We start from the raw sequence: 24,701 nt of genomic DNA, 5'->3' as shown, positions 1-24,701 counted from the left end.
CTTGGAGTGGTTGGGAGTTCTGGAATTCAGTTATTTGCGAGATTGTCTGTTCTCAGCATGGAGAGATTCAGTGTTTGATTTCTAATAATGCTCAAAATTGATGTAGTGTAATAGGAACTTTATACACACACACACACACACACACACACACACACACACACACACGTGTGCACATGCGCACACATGCAAACACACACGTAAATATATATATATATATATATATATATATATATATATATATATATATATGCAGAGAGAGCGCTCAATATTGGAAAAGACAAAGGAAGTTAGGACAATGACTCATCAGTCACACTATTACATTTTCTAGGGTATTCATATTTTCAGTGTTAAGATCTTTCCAACTCTTGATAAAACAATAGAGATTCTGTTAGTCCTGTTTCATGGCTCTCAGCAACAAACCGTCACAGCAAGACAGTTTTCTGGGGACACTGGGATCCATGTCTTCAGCACTTTTATAATTCTTCAAGCAAGGTTATATATGAGGAAACAGTTAAATCTCTGCTATATTATACAGCTATTAGCAGATCTTTTTTATTATATAATTGTTCCTACAACACAGGACACAAAGAAGTAATTCCTGTGATGGGAAAACATGAGAGGGATGTAACTTCCACTATCCAAATATGAAATTGTAACTGCAGCCTCATTACATTATACAAGGAGAGTCCATTTGAGCAACTTATCAGGTCTAATATCATGTTTTGAAAGGTACCATTATTATTTATATGTGTGTGTGTGTGTGTGTGTGTGTGTGTGTGTGTGTGTGTGTGTGTGTGTGTGTGTGTGTGTGTGTGTGTGTGTGTGTGTGTGTGTATATATATATATATATATATATATGTATATATATATATATATATATATATATATATATATATATATATATGTATGTATATATATATATATATATATATATATAGATGTATATTATATATATATATATATATATGTGTGTGTGTGTGTGTGTGTATATCATCATCTGCCTCTCTACCTCTATATGTATTCTAAAATAAAAAAGAGACGTACGACTGTTAAAAGGACAGCTTTCTTAATTAAACATAATAAAACTGGTTAGTGCTTTCATTTCCAGTGAACTTCATTAGTCATTATTCTGAAGTACATATATATATATATATATATATATATATATAGACCTTCTCCAATACAAGAAATAGAAATTCTTTTAAAGCTACCGGCTCTTCTACTAGGCCTAGTATCCCAGTTTTGTAATGAATTATACATAATCGCATTTTATATGGAGTAAAACCAGCAGAAAAGTACAAGAAATAACACAAGATTGTTTATATTTCATTAAGAATAAATGTGAATATATTTGTGAAGATAAAAAAAAAATGAAAAGAAAGACTTTTTTTAAATGATGTCTGATAAAGTCCTGAATACTTTAAGGATACAAACACTTACCAGTTTTGCCATTTTTAAAATAATGGGCTGTTCTTTTAGCAATTGTATGGGTATGTGTGTGTGTGTGTGTGTGTGCACGTGCATTTGTATACACACACGTGTATGTATGTATATATATATATATATATATATATATATATTTATGTATGTATATGTATATATGCATATGTGTGTGTATACATATATATATATATATATTCTTTTTTTTTTTCTTTTCTTTTTTTTCAGTTCCATTCAAATGATTAAACTCTGAAGAGTTCAAGCCCCGAGTCGTCAGCTACATAGTTTGAAAATAAGCTTTTCAAATGTTGTCACTATTTAGGTGTGCTTGATTGTGGTACAGTAAGGATTAGGTAATTTGCGCTTACCCCTGTAATACAATGTCATAGTTGGTATTTTTTTATTAGAAAGGGGTGTGGGAGTGCATGGAGGCTTGCCTCATGCAAAAAAGTAGTTTTTGTTTTGCTTTGAATCTTTGTGCTTTGAAGTGTTATGAATGTGAATGTGATTTGAACTGCTAGGGTGAATGTCTTAACCTTTGAACTTTTTATAGTCTGAACATCTGTCATTCTCATATATATATGTATATATATATATATATACACACACACGTATAAATAGCAGATTTTATCACCTTGCAGGTCACCACACTACATTAATTAATAGAAGTATTTGTGAAGAATTTATTCCCCATTGTTTAGAAGAAATCAAAATCCCATTATTTAACAATTCTGGCATAGAAAAGCAGAAAACTGTTTAACTGTTAACATTTTAAACCTCTTTCAAAAGTTCTCAAAAAGTAGTTATGTTGAAAGGTATCAGAATATCTCCTAGAACATAATAATTAAAAAAAAAATGGATTTAGCCCGTCATACAGAACGCCAACAGCTATAATGAAATTCATTGGCATTGTGGTCAGTAACTTAAACAAATGCCAGTACAATGCTGCAGTTTTCCTGGGTTTCTGGAAACCTTTTCATCTATGTTTCTTACCTGAAGGGGCACCTTTGGCTCATTTGCAGAGGTTATGTAATTCAAGCTTGACCAACTCCCAGCATGTCAAAATAGGCATAGTCCATAGGGAGTTCATTGTCATATAAATTATTACATTCCCTCCCAAAGCTCAGAGTATCTGTGTATTAGGGAGTCCATTCTTCATGAATTAGAATGTTCGGTCAAGGGAGACATCTGAAAAGGAATTGTCTCTGCAGAGTGATTTGTGGCAGTAGCTGAAGAAGTGTCCACTACAGTACTCCAATAAAGAGATTTGATTGGCTTCAGAAATTTTCTAGCCTGCTGGACAGCTTACCAAATAGAGTGGAAGTTGTAGACTGGTGTTTCTTTAGCTGTAAGGTCCTCTGAAAATCCAGTAACAGAAGGCTCGCACATGCATGACAGATGACCTTCAGTGCTCTGGAAGATATTGTGCCTTTGACAGAGTTCATGACAGCATTATAATTCCCAGCAAGGACAGTGATAGGCATCCTTTTTCATGTTCTGCATTTTACCACAGAGATAACTGGAAATTGGTGAATCCCTGCTAAGGCCCTGAACCTAAGTACAGTCATTCTTCCAGTGAATTTCATGGGGTCATAGGCAAGGGAGCCCACAGGATTTTTTGCAGGGGGGGGTGCAAACCCAGAGCCCCACCCACATAGCTCACCCCGCCCCCTGCCAACACAGCCCCGCCCAAGTCCACCCACCCCAAGCCCCGCCCACACAGCCATTCCAGTGTCCCATTACTTGGCTATTTCTCCCCATTTACTGTAGACACTGTTCAAATCTGTGTGCATACTGTGTTATGCTTTAGTTCTACAATGATTACAGGCAGTTGGATTTAATTTACAACATTTATTTCAAACATTATAGCCCAAACACCAAGACATTTACTAAACCTAAACAAAGCAATAGTCTTACAATGAAAACAGACTTGGCATTAAAGCTTCTCTACTTTTGAAACTCACATTCAATGAAACTGCATTGAAACCCACATTCAGAGAAAATGCATCTGGCCAGTGGCAGGTTATTTACCTTTGAACTGTTTAAGCAATAGGCTCCTTGCACACCGTTAGGGCCATGCAAAAGTTATTTGATTTACCTGATTGTATTAATTATAATATATAATCGAATTATATCCCTTGTATTATACAGCAACACTTGTTTGAGTGTCGCTGTCAAGTAAAAGTAATCTGAATAATTCCACATTAAAGATATCTGAAACTAATGAAGATGTTGTTGCTAGAAAACTGTATATTTCAGTGTTTCATCTACAAATTCAGTGCCTGCTGCCATCAAAGAATAAATTGCCTATGTTAAATTAAAAAAATGGTAAGCTGGTATATTGCAATAGAAAATGAATGACAAGCTGAAAAACAGGTTCATAGTTATTAGGCATCTCATCCAAAGGAGGACATCCTGAGGACTGCAGCATACAAATGTATATGCTGTAGGAATAGAACCTCAAGCCTTTACATTTTTTTATTTATTTATTTTACATTTGTTGACCGGGCTAGTCTGGCTGGATACATGTCCATTTTCAGCAGAGGCCCGAGGAGAAAAGCTCCACTATAAACTAAGTAAATTACAATAAGATAAAAATCTACTATTCTAAGATATAGCTACAATCAGAGAAATAGAAAAACATAGGACTGAAATGATAAATTCAAAGAAAATCAAGTTAAAAATACGCAGATAATTAAATATCACACAATTGTGCAGAAAGTACATACTTAAAAACTCAACAGTAAAAGGAATAGAACTAATGTAGTGCAGAGATGAAAAAGAGTGGAGGAGACACAGGTTAGTCAGGAGTACTACAGGAACAAAGCCAATGATTTTGGAAGTATTGTTTAATTTTCTGTTTGAAAAGTGGCAAGGATGTAGTCAGAGTTATGTCACATGGTAAGAGATTCCAACTTCTACCTATTGTGTTACTGAAAAGGGAATCACCTGCTGTGTTGTTTGCCTTTATAGTTTTTGTCATGAGTTTACTAGATGAACGAAGTGAGTTAAGATTGTTGTAAGGGATTAGAAGTTGTGAGAGTATAGGGGTATTGTCAGGTTGGTGTAGTATATTGTGGGCAATAGTGAGTTGAGGAATTATAATGTGGTTTTGAACTTCAAGCCAGCCTAGTTGTTTTAGGTTTATACAATGATGGGTCCTAAAGGGGTTACTAGTGGCGAAGCGAGCTATATTGTTATAGCAAGTAGCAAGTTTGTTTAGATTGGTTTTCTTTAGGTTTGTATAAATTGGGGAAGCGTATAGGAGGGTAGATAGAAGGTGAGATTGTGCAATCTTGGTTCTGGTTGTTGGGGTTAGGAAAGGTTTGATACGATATAGGGAACCTATTTTTCTGTTAACTAACCTGATGTTGTTGTTAATGTGCTGGTCGAAGGAGAGATTATTGTCAATGGTTATTCCTAATAGTTTTGTAGTTGGATCAGGAGAGATGATAGTACCATTATTAGAGGAAATGGAGAAATTTAAGGGGGGAGACCGAGTGGTGGGGGTGAAGAGGAGAAGTTTTGTTTTTGGCATTTAATAGGAGAAAACGTCTAGAGAACCAAGTTTCTACAGTATTAAAGGTAGTTTGGGTCAGTGAGATCAGCTCAGTAGAGGAAGGTGCTGAGCAGATAAGGGTAGAATCATCTGCGTATTGTATGCAGGTTGCTTGTGGGATTGAAGTCTGAAGATCATTGATAAAAGGAGAACAGGAGTGGACCAAGAATGGAGCCCTGGGGAACTCCGATGGAAATGGGTAAGAGTGATGAGATATGGTTATCCCATATTACGGCTTGCTGTCTGTTGTTAAGATAAGATCTAAACCAATTAATGGTGATTTTGTCACAAGAGAGAGATTCAAGAATGTTTAGTAGGAGAGAGTGGTTGACCATGTCGAAAGCTTTAGAGAGATCAATGAAAAGAGCGGAAGAGAGTGTATCGATTTTTGTTGATAGTATCTACAAAGGAAAGAAGGGCAGTTGTGGTACTGTGGTGAGGTCTAAAGCCATGCTGACAGGTTGCAATTATATTGTGAAGAGAGAGATAGTGAACAAGTTGCTGATGAATACATTTTTCCATGATTTTTGCAAGGGGTGAGAGAAGGGCAATTGGTCTAAAATTGGAGAGGTCAAGGGAGTTACCACCTTTATGAAGTGGGATTATGTAGGAGACTTTCCAGATGTCAGGGATAGTTCCCTCTTGGATAGTTCTGTTTATAAGTAAGGAAATAGGATATGCAATTTCTTTGGCAGCTTTCTGAAGGAAGAGAAGGAGCTTGTCAGCAGAAGGGTGCAAGGTTTCAGTTTGAGAATGAGTTTGTAGATGAAAGAAGTAGATATAGGTTTTAGAGAGAAGTTGTAGGAGGAGTTAGCTATATTAGATGGAATTATTAGGGTTGTTGGTGTTCATTTGTTTTGCTAGGGATTGGATAGTTTCAGAGAAAAAAGAGTTGAAAGCATTAGCAGTCTGGAGAGGGGTTTCAGGGTCAGCATTAAGAGGGGAAGGAGTTTTTGCAATTCCTGGGGAAAGTAGTCTGTTTACTGATGACCAGAATTGTTTGGCATTGTTATGATGGGTGTCTTGAAGTTTACAGTAGAAATGTTTCTTGTCAGAGATTATTGATCTCTTAGCCTGATTTCTGAGCTGGTGGAAATGAACTAAATCAGGGTTTTGTTTAAGGCATCTCCATTTTGTCCATGCTTTGTTTCTAGTATGAATAAGTTTTTTAGTATTGTTGGTAAGCCATGGGGCTGTTTTGGTCTTTACTCTAATAGAACGTTCTGGAGCATGTCTATTCAGTATGGATAAGAAGGTAGAGTTAAAGACTGAGACTGCCTCCTGTAGGGGAAGTGATTTTAAGCAATTCCAATTACATGCTCTCAGTTCAGCTTGAAAATGTTCTAAGTTAAAATGTTTGGTAGAACGAATTAGCCTTGTATTTGGAAGGTTTGTACATTCTGACTTTTGTCTGGTAATGTAGGTTAGGGAGTGGTCGCTGATATCGTCTGGCATAGTACCTACTTTATACTTTTTGTTGACTTTATTTGTGAGTATCCAGTCTAAAGTACTCTCTTTCTTATTGGGCTTATTGACTCTTGTGGTTGAGGTAATAGTTTGGGAAAAACCATGTAGGTTAATATGAGAGGAGGGATTATCAGCATTGATTGTGTTCCAATCAATGTTAACGTCGCCTAGAATTATGGTTTCTTGGGGTAGGTGGTAGAAACCCAACTAAGATAGTCTTCTAATATTGGAATGTTGTTACCTGGGGGAAGATACAAGCAAATAATGTAAATTGCTTTTTTGGCATTAAGTTGTAGTTTAGTAATGATGGCTTCTATTTTGCTATCTTGGTTTGGATATGCTGGTTGAGTAGAGATGTTAAGTTGATTTTTGAAAAGTATTGCTACTCCACCACCCTTACGTTTAAGCGGTCTTGTCTTGCTATGTTATAACCTTGGGGTATAATCTCTGAGTCCTTTGTGCCTGGGTTTAGCCAGGTTTCAGAGAGGCAGAGAATATCAAAAGAGTGGATATCTAAGAGGGCATGGATGAAGGGTATTTTCTTATTTATGCTTTGAATGTTAAGGTGTCCTATGAGGAAGTTATTATTGAGGTTTGGTGAACAGTTTTGAGGAGGAGGGGAGATAGGGCCAGGGTTGGGGTGGATGTCACCATCTTGTAGTGTTGGATTAGCTGGTTTAGTGGAATATTTGCTATTTAGAAATGTTAGAGGTTTTATTTTTTTGTCTGATTGTAGTAGGTAGGTAAGGTGATGTAATCTATGGAATTTAGATAGATGATAGCTTGGGGTGGAAGTAACATTGGAGTACGATGTGAAAGTGAGTATAGTAGAAGTGTGTTTATGTGAGGAGTTATGAAAGTTAAGTGAGATTTCAAAGAAAGTGAGATGGTAAGTTGAGAGAAGGGTGATTAAGAGTAAGAATGAGAGTATAGACATAGTTGGTGGGAAGGGAGTCATTATTATGTAGTCTGAGAGGAGAGGAGGAAAGAGGACTGTTCAAGGGAGAGAGAATGAGTGTGTTGAAAAAGAGGGGGAGAGTATGTCCGTTTAAGAGTATAGGAGGGTAAGTATTGGATTCTGAAAGGAGTAAGGAGTGATTTGAGAAGAGAGGACTGAGGAGGGAAAGGAGAGAAGTAAGAAAAAAGGAGATAGGTAATATAAGACTTAAGGTAATAGGGTAAAGAAAGAGAAAGGGGGAGTGGAAGGTGTGTGTTAAGGTTTGGTAGCAATTAGGCGGGAAGGAGAGGGATAGGATGGGAGGGATAGGGGTGTGGCTTTAGAGGTATAAGAGTAGGACCCCTGGGGGTGGGTGGGAATTGGGGGTAGGGAGGGGAGCGGAGTGAGCCCGCAGGGCGAACGGAGCGGGTCACAGCCACTAAGGAGAGATGAGGAAGGAGACAATCAGCTAAAATAGGTAAGGAAGGTGGGATAAGAATGAAGACAAGTAGAAGGGGTAGGAAAGAGGCCAGAGAGCACCAGAGATAAAAAAATGACTGGTAAGAGGAGGTTAGCGAAGAAACATACAGTGGGAGCAGAATAGAAGAGGGTAAAGTGTAGCAGAAGGGGAGGTTACTGAGGTACAAAAGTAAAGCTACGAGAGAGTTTGGTGGATAGTAAGGTAAAGGTAGAGGTTAACTGAAGGAATGGAAAGGTAAAGGTAGAGGTTAAAAGGAGGAATAGAAAATATCCAGATCCTAGCTATGTCGCCTGACAAGGGCTGGTTAGAGCTATACAGTGCAGGAAAAAGGGAGCCAAGGTGGGAGTGGAACACCTACAGTTTAGTGTAAGTAAGCAGGAGGGAGAGGGGGGAAAAGTAAGTAGGACAGTAGAGAGGTAGAGGGAGTTAAAAATAAGGCTAGGAGAGAACAGTTTACGCTGGGAGAGGGAGGGCTAAAAAAGGGAGGTACTGGCTGCTGGAGACTAAGGCACAGGCAATTTAAACAACTCTGAAAGAATACCTGGTTGGAGCCCAGTTATATGAGCAATACAGAGCCCAAACCTACTTTGTATTCTGAAGATCAGAGTTAAGTTCTTTGAGGTATGAGGCAAACAAAGTGACATTTAGTGAGGGCAGACCAATAAGATGCAAGTATTCTACTTGTGGTGCTACTAACATAGCTTTAAAACTTTATACCACAATAGAGATACCATTTGCTAAACAAAATGGTTGCACATTGTAAATAGACTTGGCATGAGCAGCAGTGAACTTTGCTTCCCTTAAAACTCACAGTTCCTTGAAAATGCACTTGAAAATTCCACCTGCTAACTAACTTGGGCATTTCACTTTCTCTCTCTCTTACAAAGATACCACACCCCTCAAGGCCTCACCCTTAGTGCAAGAAATCTTGACAAAGCCTAAAATAAATAGGGACAGATTATAAATATGGCTCTCAGAAACTTAGAAAATTGCAAGAGTAACAGGATTTGTGTTGGTATGCATGTTTCTAAATGACATGACATCTAAAACTGAAATGTCTCATTATTTAGCAACTTCAATCCTTTTAAGAGGAATATGGGGCAAAAATCTGGACAGCTGAGGGTATGCTACCTCCCTCTTATACACACACACCAAATAATTCTGGTCAGACTTGAATTAGTTCTGGGAAGGTTGCACTGAACGGCACGCTGCTTGATCTGAAGTGGGTGAAATCCTGGTAGCTAGTGATTGCAGCTCAGCAATGTGGAGCATTAAAGCATTTTTAGCAGAGCATTGTTTCATCACTACCTATTGTGTTTGCACATAAGCTGTAGTTATTTCAAACATTTGCCTTTTTTGATTACTACAGAGTACATTTACCCACCAGAGCTATTGTGTTTTGACTTCAGTGTGGAGCTAGCTGTTGCGGGCTTGGCTTTTAAGTAAGGTAGCAATGCTTATTTACCATATACCATTAAAGCCACCCAACTACAAGTGTACTAACACACAGACACTGCTATAAGACACTGGTCTCCAATAAAATGTAATGAACTTCTGAAAACACTGTAATCCTGGCCTTTTATTACAAATACTGTCATATGCATTTCAATACCCAAGGCTTATACATTATCTAGCTATGTAAATATTCTCTGCATGGCAACAACGAAAAGGCTTTCAATGCTGGCAATTCTTTAACAATATGCTTACTAAAGCTTACTTGCATCTTACAATGTCCGACAAGCTTACTAAAGCTTACTTGCATCTTACAATCTCCGACAAGCTTACCTGATGTTCATTAAACCATGGCTACTTAAACAGAGCAACAGGACACTGTGATAGCATGCAGTTCCTGAATAATAAGAAGCATAAATCAACAGTATAAAAATCTGATAGAAAACCAGAACATTCTGCAAAATCAAGGACAGATGAAAAGCCACGGTCGTATTTGTGTTCTACTTTGGATGGGGGAATACTCTGCACACTTACTGCATAACTGCTTCTTGCCTTCCTTGGACACATCCCAAGCCACTACAATGGGGGCTGGGGTGCAATAAGTATGTCATAATTTGAAATGTCTCTGGCTGACAGTGATGGCTGTCACTCCTACCTCTCAACTTCAGAGCAAGAAATCTGGACAAAGCCATACATAGAACTAGAAGTGGGACACAGGCCCAAAAATAAGGCCAATTTTAAATATTGCTCTTATTAACTTAATAGAACAGGTAGATCTTGCATTAGTACAAATTTTCTGAAGGGTATAAAATCTGAAACTCAAATGTCTGCCATTATTTTCTAACTTCAATCTTTAATGACTTGCCACTAATTTGCCAGAAACCACAATTTTATGAAAAACAGACCAAAATGTGATGCAAAAATACCTGTCAAAAAAGGGACACCTTTTTAATATTAACAGTTAACTTGAGGCAGCTAACAAAATAAGAGCATCCACATGCATTTCTGAAATAAAGGTAATCTATAACTGATCATTACAGTTATAATTGTAAACCCTCCACATTTTCTTCCAAAATTGCCATTCTGGAGGAGGGATTATTAGGGGAGAGCAACATTTTGAGCCAGAATTGGGGACAATTGAGATGTTTGGATATTCCTAATCTACAAAGTGATTTGCACGTACCTCTCAACCTCTTAATGCAGGAAATCTGAACAAGGCCAAATATATTGGGGAACATACAGACACTACTAAAAATTACTCTTGTATAAACTTAAACAGTCTTGCATTAGCATGCATTTTTCTGAAGGTTATGACATCTGAAACTCAGTGTCTGTCATTTAATGGCTTCATTCCTAAATGATTTGCTAGAAAACCACAAATGTTATGAGGAACTAACCAAAAATAAGCAGCAAATATCTATTCATTCTGCAAAGATATGGACAACTGAGAGGTATAGTTCAACCAGGGCTGTCTGAGTTTGATACCCCCCCCCTCACAAAATCATGGTCAAATGGAGCCTCCCCCCCTGCAGCCATTCCAATGTCCCATTCCTTGGTTATTTTGCCCCATTTACCATAAACACTAATGTGCATACTGCTTTACTTCTGATGATTTAGGATTTCATTTGAAAGTTTTATTTTGCATTTTACAGCACAAACCCTAATACATATCTGTTAAAGCAATGCAGTCTCAATGAAAATAGACTAACATTAAAACTTCTCTGCCCTTGAAACTCACATGCATTGAAACAGCACTGAAACCCACTTTCAGAGAAAATACATTTTGCCAATTGCAAATATTAACTCTGGGCTGTCTTCAAAATCATAGGCCCCTCGAACATAACATACACATGCTCTTTGATACACCTTCCTGACTGTATTACATTATATTCCTTGTACAATACAGTACAGTTGTTAAAGGGCATTTTAAATTTATTGTTTTGAAAATTTTCCAGTAAACAAAGAAACAAAAAGCATCCACCAATGACAAAATTGCCCAATTCAGAACATTTCCATCATAAAAAGTCTACTCAAGTCCACCAGTATCAGTAAAAATACACAATCTCTGTAGTAAAATCCACATTGAAGAAATTTGTAACTAATAGAGGTTGCTGCTAGCAAACACTTTATATGTCATTGTTTAATCTACAAATAAAGTGCCTGTTACCCTTGAAGAATAAATTGCCTTTGTTGCATGCAGTAAAAAATGAAAAGCTAGTAATACCGCAATAGAGAATGGATAGCAAACTGTTAACAGGTTCATAGTTACTAGGTATCTTTGCCAAAAGGACTGCAGCATCCACCCCTTTACAACACAATACAGCATCAGCAATGCATTTACCTACTGTGGGAGTAGAACCCACAGCCTTCAGCATCTAAAGCAAGTACACTATCTGTTGTGTTATTAACAATGCAAGCAGACTAAACATAAGCAGCACTAAACTTTTGCTCCCCTGCAGCTCTCAGCTCCTTGTAAAATCTACTAGACACTCAGCTGTATCTCTGAACTTTGCAGCACAAGAAATCTGGAAAAAGCCAAATTTATTGGGGCAAAGGCCAAAACCAGGGACACATTTTAAACATTGCTTGTATAATGTTTGAAAGTTGCTAGAATAAAATGCTGCGTTACCACCATACATTTCACTGCCACGTCTTGAACCCAGGGGACCCGTGCAAAACAGTCAAAGCAACATACCACTACGCCAAATCAGCTGTTTTGTGAAAGAGGAAGACTGAAATTTTACCATTTAGTGAATTCAGTTCTCACCATAGCACAGCTGTCAACCTCTTAGCACAAAAGACCTGAACAAAGCCAATAATGGGTGACTACAACCACCAAACATTCAGTGAATTCAGTTCTCACCATAGCTCTCAACCTCTTAGCAAATAACACCCGGACAAAGCCAGTAATGAGAGAATATAGCCCCCAAACATTTTCAGTGAAATCAGTTCTTACCATAGCTCTCAACATTAGCAAAAAACCTGGATGAAGCCAATAAATACCCGAACAAAGCCAATACTGGGTTAATACAGCCCCCAAACATATTCAGTGAATTCAATTCTTACCATAACTCTCAACCCTAGCACAAAACCTGGATGAAGCCAATAATGGGGGGAATACAGTCCCAAACACAGGGATACATTTCAAATATCCATCTTGTACACTTAGAAAATTGCTAGAATAAAAGCTTGCTTTTGTTACCATACACTTTCTGACTTTTTGAAGAATATGAAGTCCGATATTGAAATGTGTCTATTTTTTTAACATTTATTAACCAGGAAAGTCTGACTTTGAAAAAAAAAAGCTAATTTTTTAGCAGAGGCCCAGGGAGAAACACTACAGACAGCCAAGAATAAAACCAGATAACATTTAGCTGTCAGGCAACAAGGACACAAATGCAGAAACCACAGATTTTATGAGGAACAGAAAAAATATGAGGGAAAATCCTGCAACATTTTTACAAATGGTGGTGGGTAGGGAATTCAGGCTCTTGCCACTTGGGCCCAAGATAAGCCAAGCCTTATTCTCTACCCACCACCATGTACACCTGGGGCATTTCACACACACACACACACACACACACACACACACACACACACACACACACACACACACACACACACACACCTCTCTACAATAACAAATAAAGACTAAATACTTGTATTACCCAGCAAAATATGTTAATATTCCTGTCTGATATTGTTCACTTAGAAACCAGATCTTCAGTCAGGACATTAAGGCTTGAAATGCCATCTTGGCAAACACCTTTTAACAGTGCTAAATGTTTTATGGGGCTGTGGCTTTGTTTGCATTGATACGGTAAAGCTTAGCTAATTGTGTGTTGTTGTGTTTTAGGCATTAGGTAACTCGACAACACTGAGCCTGAACACACGCGGGTTGTAACTCAGCTAATCGATTAATTGATCCAGCTGTAGTACATGACTGTAATGTAATGTCATGCTCCTGTGCCCAGTGCCTTCTACTCATTCTGAAAAACAAATATTAAAACTGGTGCTACGTATCGACCTCCCATCGAAAGCGAAAATTATCTTAATTTTTAAGCACCAGGAAGCAAACATTTTGTCAAGAGTGAGTACACAACAAAGTGTCAGATGACGCCTGGAAGTCAGGAGTAAAGCCAGCAGTGCCTGTGTTATTATTCCTGTTCTGCAACTAAGTGTACCAAATCCAGTACCCAGGTTAACACGTTTGTAATTGTGCTCTTCTCTTGTATTGCTTTCAACTGTCCCTGATTTCCAGCTGTATGTTGATTCCTAACCCCTTTATTGACCTACAAAATAGTACATTATTAGATTCCAAATGACTAGTATTAACGTGTACTGTTGTTGATATTCAACCCACAATATTTTGCCCGGAGGGAGTTAGATAAATTGCAGGGTTATACATTTACTTTACTTTGTCATTCTGTAGATCTAATATCAAATCTTGGTGTGCAAATCATGCACTTTGTGTATAGTACTATTGCATTTTGTATTGTGCCAGTGACCCATGCTAATTCACTGATTTTGGAAATGCACACAGATAAATGGAGAGAGATGTGTATAGGATGGATCCATTTGCTTTTAATCATAGGTTCATAGGTTCATACTAGGCTATCTGCCCTAGGGCATTTATAAGCCTAGCCAGAGTATGTTTGGCTTTCGCCACCCATTTTAAATTAATTTTGCTATGCCCTTTTTCGAGGTTTGCTATGCCCTTTTTCGAGGTTAAACTCTTTCCAGTGGTGAGAATCAAACCATGCACCTTATGGTTGAAAGGCATACACCTTAACCACTGTACCATTGAGCCTTTCAGGTCCTTTTTAAGCCTAGCCATGCATCCCTGGAAACGGAATACAATCAGGTGGGTTGCAAACTAGCTCAATGATAGGAGACTCCCACCTCCCTCAGCAGGCCAGTAAGTAACGAGTGGTGTTCCACAAGGTTCGGGTCTGGGGGCCCTACCATTCAGAATATAAGTACAGGCTAAAACAAAAAGGTTTGTGGCAGACTATGAATGGGAAGCAATCAGAGTCCCCTAATGATGTCAATATCCTGCAGGAGGGATTTACACTGACCGACTAGTGCCAAAGTCAGACTCAAACTTGATGCACAAAAATGCATCATCATATCTTTTGGCAAATGCAATGTCCCTGCAGATTACCACATTAACAAACTACACATACAAAATCACTGCTGAGACCTAGGCACGCAGGTGGACAAGCTTACGTTTGATCACTACATCTCTACAATGGTAAGAAGGGCATTCTACGTTACTCACTTCATAATACTGCCACCGGAAAGGGGGAAAAAAATTAATCCCTTGTACTTTTCCCTCACTCAAACAACTGAATAAAATATTCCCTTTGGTATATACCTTTCCAGACATCTGCAGCAACTGGAGAGACCACAGAGTTTTCTCACAAAGAAACTTTAGGGTCTTCAGCACGTTCTACGTGGAGAAACTCAAATCAATCACTTTACTCTGTTTCATACAGAGGACTCAGAAGGGATATGTGCCTTGCACATAAAGCAAACCCAGACCCTGCTTTACTAGAAATACTGCACATTTGCAAGTCCAATGGTAAGAGTGTCACCCACCCTAAAGACCTTAACCTGGTATGTGACATCAATAGCAATTGCTGGAGACACAGATTTGTGTCTCAGAAGTTGTCCCATTTCTGGAATAGGCTTTCAATTCACAACTAAGTCACTTGTTGACCCTATTTTAAGTGAAATTTGGACTACTGGATGGGCGGCAGTAACTTCAGAAGGGAAACGGGTGGAATCCCTGGTGTGGAGAGGGGTAACTGCAGAATTTAGTGCTGGCTCAAAACTGGCACTCCAGGGAGCAGGGCTTCAACTTGGCTAGGTTTAATAACTGCCCTAGTGTCATTGGCACAGTAATTGCCTAGGAACCTATGAAAATAAAGTTGGTAACACAAATGGTTATGATGGAATACCTGAACCAAACCACCTCATCCAGTTTCCCAAGTGTGCATACCATACCTTGTGATACTGACACCCCAACCCCATATAAAAATGAGAAAAAAGTGGGGTTGATAATGCTACCCAAGAAATACACAATATTCTTTAAGTTATCCACCCTGGCAACTGTCATATCAACAGCACACTACTAAGAGTTGATCGAGTAGTCAGGGATCTGGGGGCACATGTAGACAGTAGTACAGCCTTTGACCATCACCTGTCTACAGTAGTGAGAAAATCATTCTATGTTGAGCGACTTAAGTATGGCAGCTAGGTCCAAGAAAGTCACCGTTCCACTACATTTAACATTCAGACCCATCACAAGAGTCCCAAGGCCACCTTTAGTATGTACCCAACCATGCACATCCAAAGATTGTATTGTTTACAAATGCTCCTCACCAAAAGAAAACATGTAAACAGTCTATCCTATGCAGACCGACTCAAAGCCGTATCCCTGTACTCTGTTACAGGCCATTGAGGGAACATATATGCCTGGCATACAAGGAATTGTTAAGACACCACCCTACTGGACTTCCAGCAGATCTGCAAAATAAACAAGCCAGAAGCACCCTAAAGACACAAATCTTGCCAGTTGGAATCGAGAGTTTGGGGGGCAACCTAAAATCCATTGGGGCAAATGCCCCCTCCCCAACACACCAAAAAAGGGCCGCAAAGAAATTTAAGATACGTGAAGCAAGGGGTTAGCAGCCCCCTGCTGGATGTGAGTCGTTTCTTGCATTGACATCAACCCAGTAATCACCATTATACAGTTTAACCTTTTTAAACGTTTTCAAGTAGCAAAACAATTAGAACAATAATTAAAAAAAGTGTCACACTTGACTGAAAGCCCCATCAGGGTGTCAAGTCAGCACACCCACACCTGTGCAAAGTACAACCGTGTCTTAATATAAACAATTGTCATAGAACCTGCTGGAGAGAAGTGTGTGTATCCCAGAGAATACTCTTTCATTGGAGCAGGCACCCCATCCCTGTGAAGCAGAGGTCCCCCCTAAACAACTTCAACCACTGGCTGAGTAACAGGAAATTCATTGCTGGTGCATTAACCCCTACTCTAATGGTCATACCTCTCAACTGTCCCTGCCCGACTCAATTTTTAGTTCTGTCCCTCTTAATCCATCCTAAAACTAGTGATTTTTGGAGGAAAGGGTGAACTACAATTAAATCAATAGGGACAATAGTCAAGAGTTACACTCGTATTTTACTTCAGAAAAGAGTATATAAATTCTTATGCTCCAATAACATCAATGTCTCAAGTTAACAGCATTAACATTTTAAAATTGTCCCAGATTTTTTTTCTTGATTTTGTCCCGATTGATTGAGAACTATGGTAGTGGTCACAGCCTGGAAATTGTTTAATGCTTACACATACCAAGAGTACGAGAATTTGACAGAGTTGGGATGCTTGATAAAGTTTAAAAAGGCCCCAATGGTCATTAGCCTAGTAAAAAAAAGGGGGGATCGCAACAAGCACGGCACCACTTTCACCGAAAACCAATTCCGCTACAGTATTCTTTAAGGCACTACAGGGCAAAGAGCAGCTAGAAGATATTCTTATAAAATTATTCAATACACCATCAAAAACCAAGTAACAGACTGAAGCCAGATGCCCAGTTTGCAATGCAAGCTGGACCCTGCGGACTGTGAGCAGCATCAAATTTGTTGGAGCTCAGCAGCAGACTGGCAACGGGCCAAAACGCATAAAACAGCAAGATGCTCGAACAGGTTAAAGTAAAGTAAAGAGCCCTGGTGCTCACGACCTATGTGCTTGAAGAAACCGCGTTCTTACGAGTGGCCTAATGAAACTTTTGGGGGACCTTCCTACGACATGGTTAAGGCATGTGCTTCTGAAGAACTATTAAGAGAATAGTCTGATTTGATCAACTGTGACACTTTGGATCAGATGAACAGCTTTTCAGAGTCCTAATTACACATACTTGGGAACTCAATCGACAGCATACTAATGTAACGTATAAAAATAAACTACAAATATTTACATAATATGCTTAAAAGACTTCCAGAAATATTCCGAAAAGATGAAACCCCTGCACAGCATGTGACCAAGCACACTACAGACTATAGTGTTTAATCATTTTTACCTTTATACAAACGTAAAGATGACTATACAGGACAATAAAAATAATATTCCAGTTTATCTGACACACACACTCACGCTCTACCTGAGGTATTCCGTTTTGGGTCCCATCTTCCGTTCCCGCTCTCAAACCTCTAAATCATCGCATGAGCGACAGCGATGATGTCAGCACACCCGCCCGCGACTGTGCTGTTAGCACAGACTTCTTAAAGAAGAATGCACCTATAAAAAAAAAAAAAAACCTTTTTGGAAATTATCTAGTCAGCCGATTCCAGGGGGGTGCAAGTGCACCCCCTTGCACCTGCCTGCGGGCGCCCTTGGTCATAGGTGTTTACTAGACTAACAACCACAAGGGCCTTTTTAAGCCTAGCCATGCATCACAAATCTCGAACAAGTTTTGATACCCTTAATAAGTGTATAGTCACCAGATGCATCTCTCCTCACTTTTTTTGTTCTCCTGAACAGCTTCTTACCCAGAGATGCTTTTTAATGCAATTCCTAATCCCACCTTATAGCCTGTATTTGAACTAAAGTGCCATTCTTCTTCATACATAATATCTAACAATTTTTTTTTGAAATAACTAGCCACATCTTATTTCCTGGATAAAAATAGGATCATTTTTCATTTTCTTAAACCATTCCTTCAATAACTTATTTTTAGAAGGAGAATTATGTTCCCAAGTAAAAGTGAACAACAAATCAACAAAGAACTCTAGATACACTCGACTTGGTAATGTATTATGTCAGCCACAGTACTCAGTGACATTGGGAGGCATCATGGATGTCACTGCTAACCAAGCCTACAAAAACATCCATGTCATGTTATACATGTCAGCACAGCCACTCAAGGCTTGTACTGTTACAAGTCAGCTACCATGAGAGAACTCAGCTTGTACTGTTACAAGTCCGCTACCATGAGAGAACTCAGCTTGTACTGTTACAAGTCAGCTAACATGAGAGAACTCAGCTTGTAATGTTACAAGTCAGCTACCATGAGAGAACTCAGCTTGTACTGTTACAAGTCAGCTACCACGAGAGAACTCAGCTTGTACTGTTACAAGTCAGCTACCATGAGAGAACTCAGCTTGTACTGTTACAAGTCAGCTACCATGAGAGAACTCCACATAAGCATTTCAAATAAGAAAAACAAGAAAATAATCACCCACTGTAACCTCCAAAGTACACAAGATATTTGCAGCTTTTAACATACTTGTTGGTTGGGGCACGATGGAAAACTTGCTTTTCTGTCCCTTCAGTGTAAAGATACATAGCGGTGGAGCAGCAGGGGTGGGTACATTCACTTCTTTCTCCTTATTCAGGTGTAGCAGTATCCATTTCCTCCTTATGAGAACACGTCACTCAGGTTTCTTCCAGCTGCTGATCAGTCCCTCAGAGATGCACAGCTGTTTCACTGAGGACTTATTAGACTGAGTTCTTGCATGACTGTGGTTCTCACAAACGCTATCCACTTTTGTGGGACAATGCAGATGGGGATTAGTAGACACTGATGTGACTGCTGCAGATTTCCCAGGTTCATAGGCAGTTATTGTGTGTGCGCTCAGGAGACCATTGAGGAGCCTATCCCAATTCCCCAGTTACCCCAGAGCACTGTCCAGTTATATGACTTGCTCATAGTCACTCAGCAGACAAATGCATGTGGGTCTTGTGGGACCCCACCACCTGGACAACCTGCAGGAGCTTTTTCTGAAATTGGACTTTTGACCCAACTGGTCCAACAACTTTCTCAACAAGTTTCCCAACTTTCTGCTAGGATAGCACAGTTGGAGACCAACAGCAACAATATTCCTGAGAACTGTATGCAGAACACCCCCTCTGTTTTGCAACATTTTTTTAATGGGCAGAATGCAGCCACTGGAGAATGTGATGGGGTTGTTCAAGGTAATGACAATACTTCCTTACCTGTCACTGCTTGGCTTAATAATGTTCCAATTCACTTGAACAGCATGACAAGTAAAATAACCTGACTTTCAGTAAATCTGTGGAACAGTTTAAACTTAAAATTATTAAATATAGAGAATTTCTTATAGAGAATGAATATTTCATGGAATGCATAAAAAACAAACAGGTCTTGAAGGGGCTCCGATCATGGAAATTCCCTAATGAGCTGTCCCATAATTCCCCTCAACATTATGAACTGCTCAACCTATTCAGTAAAGAAGGTTGTGAGCTAATGGGGATTATGATCCAACACAATGTTAAAGAACTTGACCATTTACGTGGTGATATTGTAGAACTGGAAAAAAGTATTAAAGCTGACTTTTCCCACATAGCGGGGACAAGTTTGAAAAAATACTTGAGAAAGCCGATAGGATTTCCCACGATGTTAGAAACTGGAAACTAAAGAAAATGGAAAGGGATAGGCAGGACTACAGCAAGGGGTGTGCCAATCCGTTGCCGAAATCTACTGGCAGCATAAGGCGTACCTCTGATGATGGTAAAGTGAACTTGAATCAGCAGGCTCAGTCGGAGTCACACAACCAGGATGTCCCTTTAGAACAAGCTCCCCTGAGGAGTTCGGAGCACCTAAAGAATCGGAATGGGAACCAACAGCAACAAAAATTATCTGAAACAGTGAAGGAGATCTATGAATTGCCATCATCGATGGCAACAGAGATAAACTGTGATACGGATTTTATCCTTTCTAATAGTTTTACAGACTTTGATGTGGTTTCTGAGGGGCCTGGCATTATCACCAACACTGAAGGTGATTTCAAACTTTATAACTTTACTGAGCAAAGTTTTAGATGTGAACATGTTGATTTATTTAGTAAGAGGTTCAATTTTGTGCCGTCTGTAAGAGCTAGAATCAAAAATGTGATTGTGGATCTTAAAATGTATCTTAGAAAGCTTAACTTGTGTTTACTGTTTAAAGGCAGAAGTAGGCAGGAAAGAATATGTGAACTTACTCACAGGAGTATTTTCAACTCTCCATTGCAAACACCTCTTATCATTTTTGAGAGAATGTGTGAGTTTGGCTCAGGAAAATTTTGGCGAACACACATTACAATGTTGATTACAACCTAGCACCCACAGAGTTCAATTTACTTAAACAAATTAGTTTGGACAAAAGCTTAAGGGTTATAAAACCTGATAAGGGTGGGGGAGTCGTAATCATGACTAAAGTGGATTACTGCAACCTAATGAATATGATATTATTTGATGATAGTATGTATGAAGAAGCTTCTATTAATTTGGTAAACCATTCCTATGTACATATTGATTACCTTTTGAAAGATATGTTAGATCAAGGTGCTATCAGTTTTGATGATTACAAGTTTTTGTGGTGTGAGTTCTCTATTGTCCTAGAATTTTTCAGACTCCCGAAAATCCATAAAAATATGGTGCACCCCCCACTACAACCTATTGTTAATGCCTCAAGGGCTAAAATACACCCATTGGCAAAATACATTGATATCACACTAAAAAAATGCTTAGATGCTTGTGCTTATGTTTGTAAAAATTCATGGGATTTTTTAAGAAAAATCAGAAATTTGACATTCCTTGATGAAACAGTTTTTTTGACCATCGATGTTGTAAACCTATTCAGTGTTATTCCCCATGACCTGGTATTGAGTGATTCCAAGACTTTTTGTTTGCTTCTGGTGATTTTTCTAATAGTGATGTTTATGTTTTAACAACTGTCATGGAAATGGTTCTTAAAAACAAGTATGTATTCTTTGAGGGTCAGTATTATTTTCAGAAATGTGGTGTGGCTATGGGGGCGGCTTGCGCCCCCATTTTTTCTAATATAATCATGTTAGAATGGGAAAGGAGGTACCTAAAAGGGTGTCAGTATGAAAAACATTGGGACACGTACTGTCGTTTCTTGGACAACATTTTTTTGGCCTGGAAAAGGCCTATAGATGAAATAGAACCTTTTCTACATTATTGTAACAGCACCACTTCCTTTTTAAAATTTACCTTTAATTTGAGCCAACATAGCATAAGTTACCCAGATGCTGAAATTAGTAAAGATTACATCAATAGAAGGTATGTCAGTAACATTTACTGCAAACGTACATACTCTAATAGTCTCCTACATTATAGCAGCAGTCATCCTTACCATCAAAGTAAGAAGAGAGGCCAAAAGAGAGACCTTATTAAGGTCCAGTATGTTAGACAGGCAAGAATGGTATCTGAGGATGAGTTTTTTTTTTTTTGGGAAATTGAAAGATTAAGGGCCATGCTTATTACGGATGGGTACGCTGAACAATTGGTCGCTAATATCTTTACAGAGGTCTGTGATGAGCGATACCAGGTTTTATAGGCCCATTTTGAGAGATGATGAGGCTCATTTTAGTGGGATGGCTACCCAAGGAAAAGATGAGGGGAATGTGTATATGCAGGCATTTGTTACTTCTTTCAGCATGTTAACTAGCTAAGGTTTTAAGGAAGAATTGGAACATCTTCTCATGTTTTGAGGGGGATACTTGAAGGTATTGGAAAAGAACCTAAAGTGTTTTTTAGTAAGGGGAAAGCCATCAAGGGTTATTTAGAACAACCAGGAAAAACATGAGAAATGGGACCTATAAATGTGGAGGGTGTTCTCAGTGCCATTACATTAGGGAAGGTGAATCCGTTATGGTTAATGGTATGAAACTTAGCTCCTTTTTCTTTTGTAATTGTAACACCAAGGGCATTGTCTATGTGACTACATGTAAGCAATGTACCAGTTTTTTTGTGGGACTGACCTTAAGACACTTCAAGGAACGGATTTATGAACAGCAGCTTGACATCAGACACTCTAAAACTACAAATTATTTGGCCAAACATGTTATACAACATACAGGGCATGAATTCCTTTTCTTTGGCATTGACAGAATTGAAAAAACCCTAGAGGGGGTCCTTGGAATGATTTATTAGAAGCCAAAGAATTAAGGTGGCAAATCAGGTTGCAGGCTTCAAGTCCACCTGGGTTGAATGACCATCTAAGTATTACTAGTTTATTAAAACTTAGATCCTATAATGTATAAAATTATAATTTGCCATGGAGGGTTTTATGAATATTTTTTACCATTTATATACAATTATATGATATTCTTTTGTATGTTTTTTTACTTTTAACATCTTTAACATATTTTTCTACAACTCCTGTTTATCTCAACTTATTTTATTCTATTCTGTTTTATTTGAGTTTGTTAATGAAAAAAACTATCAAAATTTTGGTGGTATCACCTTAAATTTTAAGGTTTGAATTTTGATTGTTAATTAATGACTGGGTCAGGTGATTTGGTTCCGAATTGTATTTAAGGGCTTGTATTTGTTTTTATGGTTAGATTCTGAAGAAGTCTTTTACTATACCCTGACAAAAGCGCTCAATTTTCTGTGAATAAATTTGTTGTTTTCAGTGATGAGTTCTTTTGCTTGACACCTTGGATTGTCTACCTTTTCTCTGAGAGAATGAAACCCTGGACTACAGGAAGCAGCACTTTGACAACAGTCTTAATCCTCCCATTACCTTCTTTGATCACTCCATATGGAAAAGCAACTCAGGAGAATTAAATATTGCCCTGATTTAGCTTCAGTAAGGACATCAGTGGCAAGAAACTGTTCACAGAAATTCAGGTGCTGTTTCTGAGGTAACAAAAACAAAACTGCTTCTGATTAATTTTCAATGCAGTGCCATAGGGTGCTTATGTTTATTTATAATTCTGTTTTTGTAACACAGTGACCTGACTTCTAAACATACCTTTCTTTGCCTTGCTGTCTTGGGGCAAAATTGTGAAAGGATTTTATGTGATATCCAGCTAGAATGAAAGGTTTTCTCTCTTTGCAAGACTGAATTTGAAGCTGCATTACTCCATTTCAGGATACAGATGATAACTTGTTAGGATGAGGCTTTTATATTCATTGGTTTCAGCAATGTTTGGAACCTGTCAATAATAATTGGGTGAGAAAGGCTGGTATTTAGAGCCTTAGATAGGTGGTCTTCCAAAAATTGACACATCTCCTCTCTGGGCCCTCTCCTTGGGGAAAAAAGCTTTCTGATAAGTTGAGTACTTCACTCGGCCAAAGAAAGTAAAAGAAAAGAAAAACAAAGGCTATGTGGAGTGCTTTATATTTGTAGTACTGCATGCAATCAAATCTGAAACATTTGTTTGTGGTAATATGTGGCACAGTGTGACTGAAATCTGTGACAGACACTAAATAGCCTAACTTTGTCATGTGGTGAGAGTTAGAAACCATGAGTAACTTCTGCTTAGCTTCGGATCCTAACTACCTCCTCTTGGCCATTGATATGGTAAGATGGGGAGATGCTGCTTAAGTGAAATGCCTTTTTTCCAGTGATTTTAATGAGAAAATATATCCTTATTTCCCATGGGATGAAAGGTGATGGAAACCAGCAAAGGAAGTGAAAAAAACAACTACTCTTCAAAATATGAACAGGTTAAAATGTCAGGAATTTTACAAGTACATGTTGGTGACATATTACCCTACAGTTTAGAAGTAATTAATACTTACTTCAGTTAGCCTATTATACTCAAATAAAATTTGTATCATTTTGGCAGGCCACACCTGAACCTGTGTCTGAAGATCAGGCATTATTTGCCAGTGACAGTACAACTTCCAAGTCATTTACAGAGGAAGCATTAGACCTTTTAACTTGCTCTTGTGATCTTTCAGCTAATAACCTAAAAACCATTATTGAGCAAGTGGAGGTAAGTAACCTCATTTGTTTTATGCTGCTATTATCATATAGAATTATTTTTGCCATGTTCAGATTTTAGTGTTTCTGCTTTGATGTATTCCTGATGAAAAACAATGCACGTACAGTGAGATGGATGGTATTCAGAAGTGAACTGCTCACTCTCTTAATTAATTACTTTTTACTAACCATCTCTGCTGTCACAGACTCTGACTCTTTGAATTTGGTGCCATAGTGACCCTTTTCCTTTTCCAGTCATTGCCCTAGTATTCTTCTTAATGTTACTTTGTATGTCAAGGGTTCTGTAACCATTGATTAAGTCATTGAAATGCCCTGGTGTTGTTATTGTCATTTTAATGGATTGAAGTAATAAGAGGGATTTTGTTTTTCATTTGTGTGTGATGGAATCCCCAGACGAGTACCATCTGGACAGAACCTACATGTACATATCTTGAAAGCCACCTGTATTTCTCCCTGTACAAGTTAAAGACAACTGCATGCTGGTAACCATTCTCCTAAGTTCTTTCAGAGGGTTACTTTCACAGGTGAAGTGATCATTCTTGCCTCCCCCTCTCCAAAGGTGCATATGCTTTTAGT

The 24,701-nt window shown here is 38.4% G+C and overlaps 1 protein-coding gene across 1 annotated transcript in view; it reads left to right on the top strand.

The window, feature by feature from the left end:
• The window catches only part of SYNE2 (spectrin repeat containing nuclear envelope protein 2), a 3,814,665-nt gene that overhangs the window by 653,923 nt on the left and 3,136,041 nt on the right, over positions 1-24,701 (top strand). Inside the window, exon 10 of the mRNA XM_044073561.1 lies at positions 23,968-24,117. Within this exon, the coding sequence (XP_043929496.1) occupies positions 23,968-24,117 (150 nt within the window). The remainder of the gene's footprint in view (positions 1-23,967; positions 24,118-24,701) is intronic.

Source organism: Protopterus annectens, chromosome 6.part0 (genome assembly GCF_019279795.1).
Source record: "Protopterus annectens isolate FY-2018-M chromosome 6.part0, PAN1.0, whole genome shotgun sequence".
NCBI classification, from domain to species: Eukaryota; Metazoa; Chordata; order Ceratodontiformes; family Protopteridae; genus Protopterus; species Protopterus annectens.
This window is presented reverse-complemented; position numbering and strand designations above follow the sequence as displayed.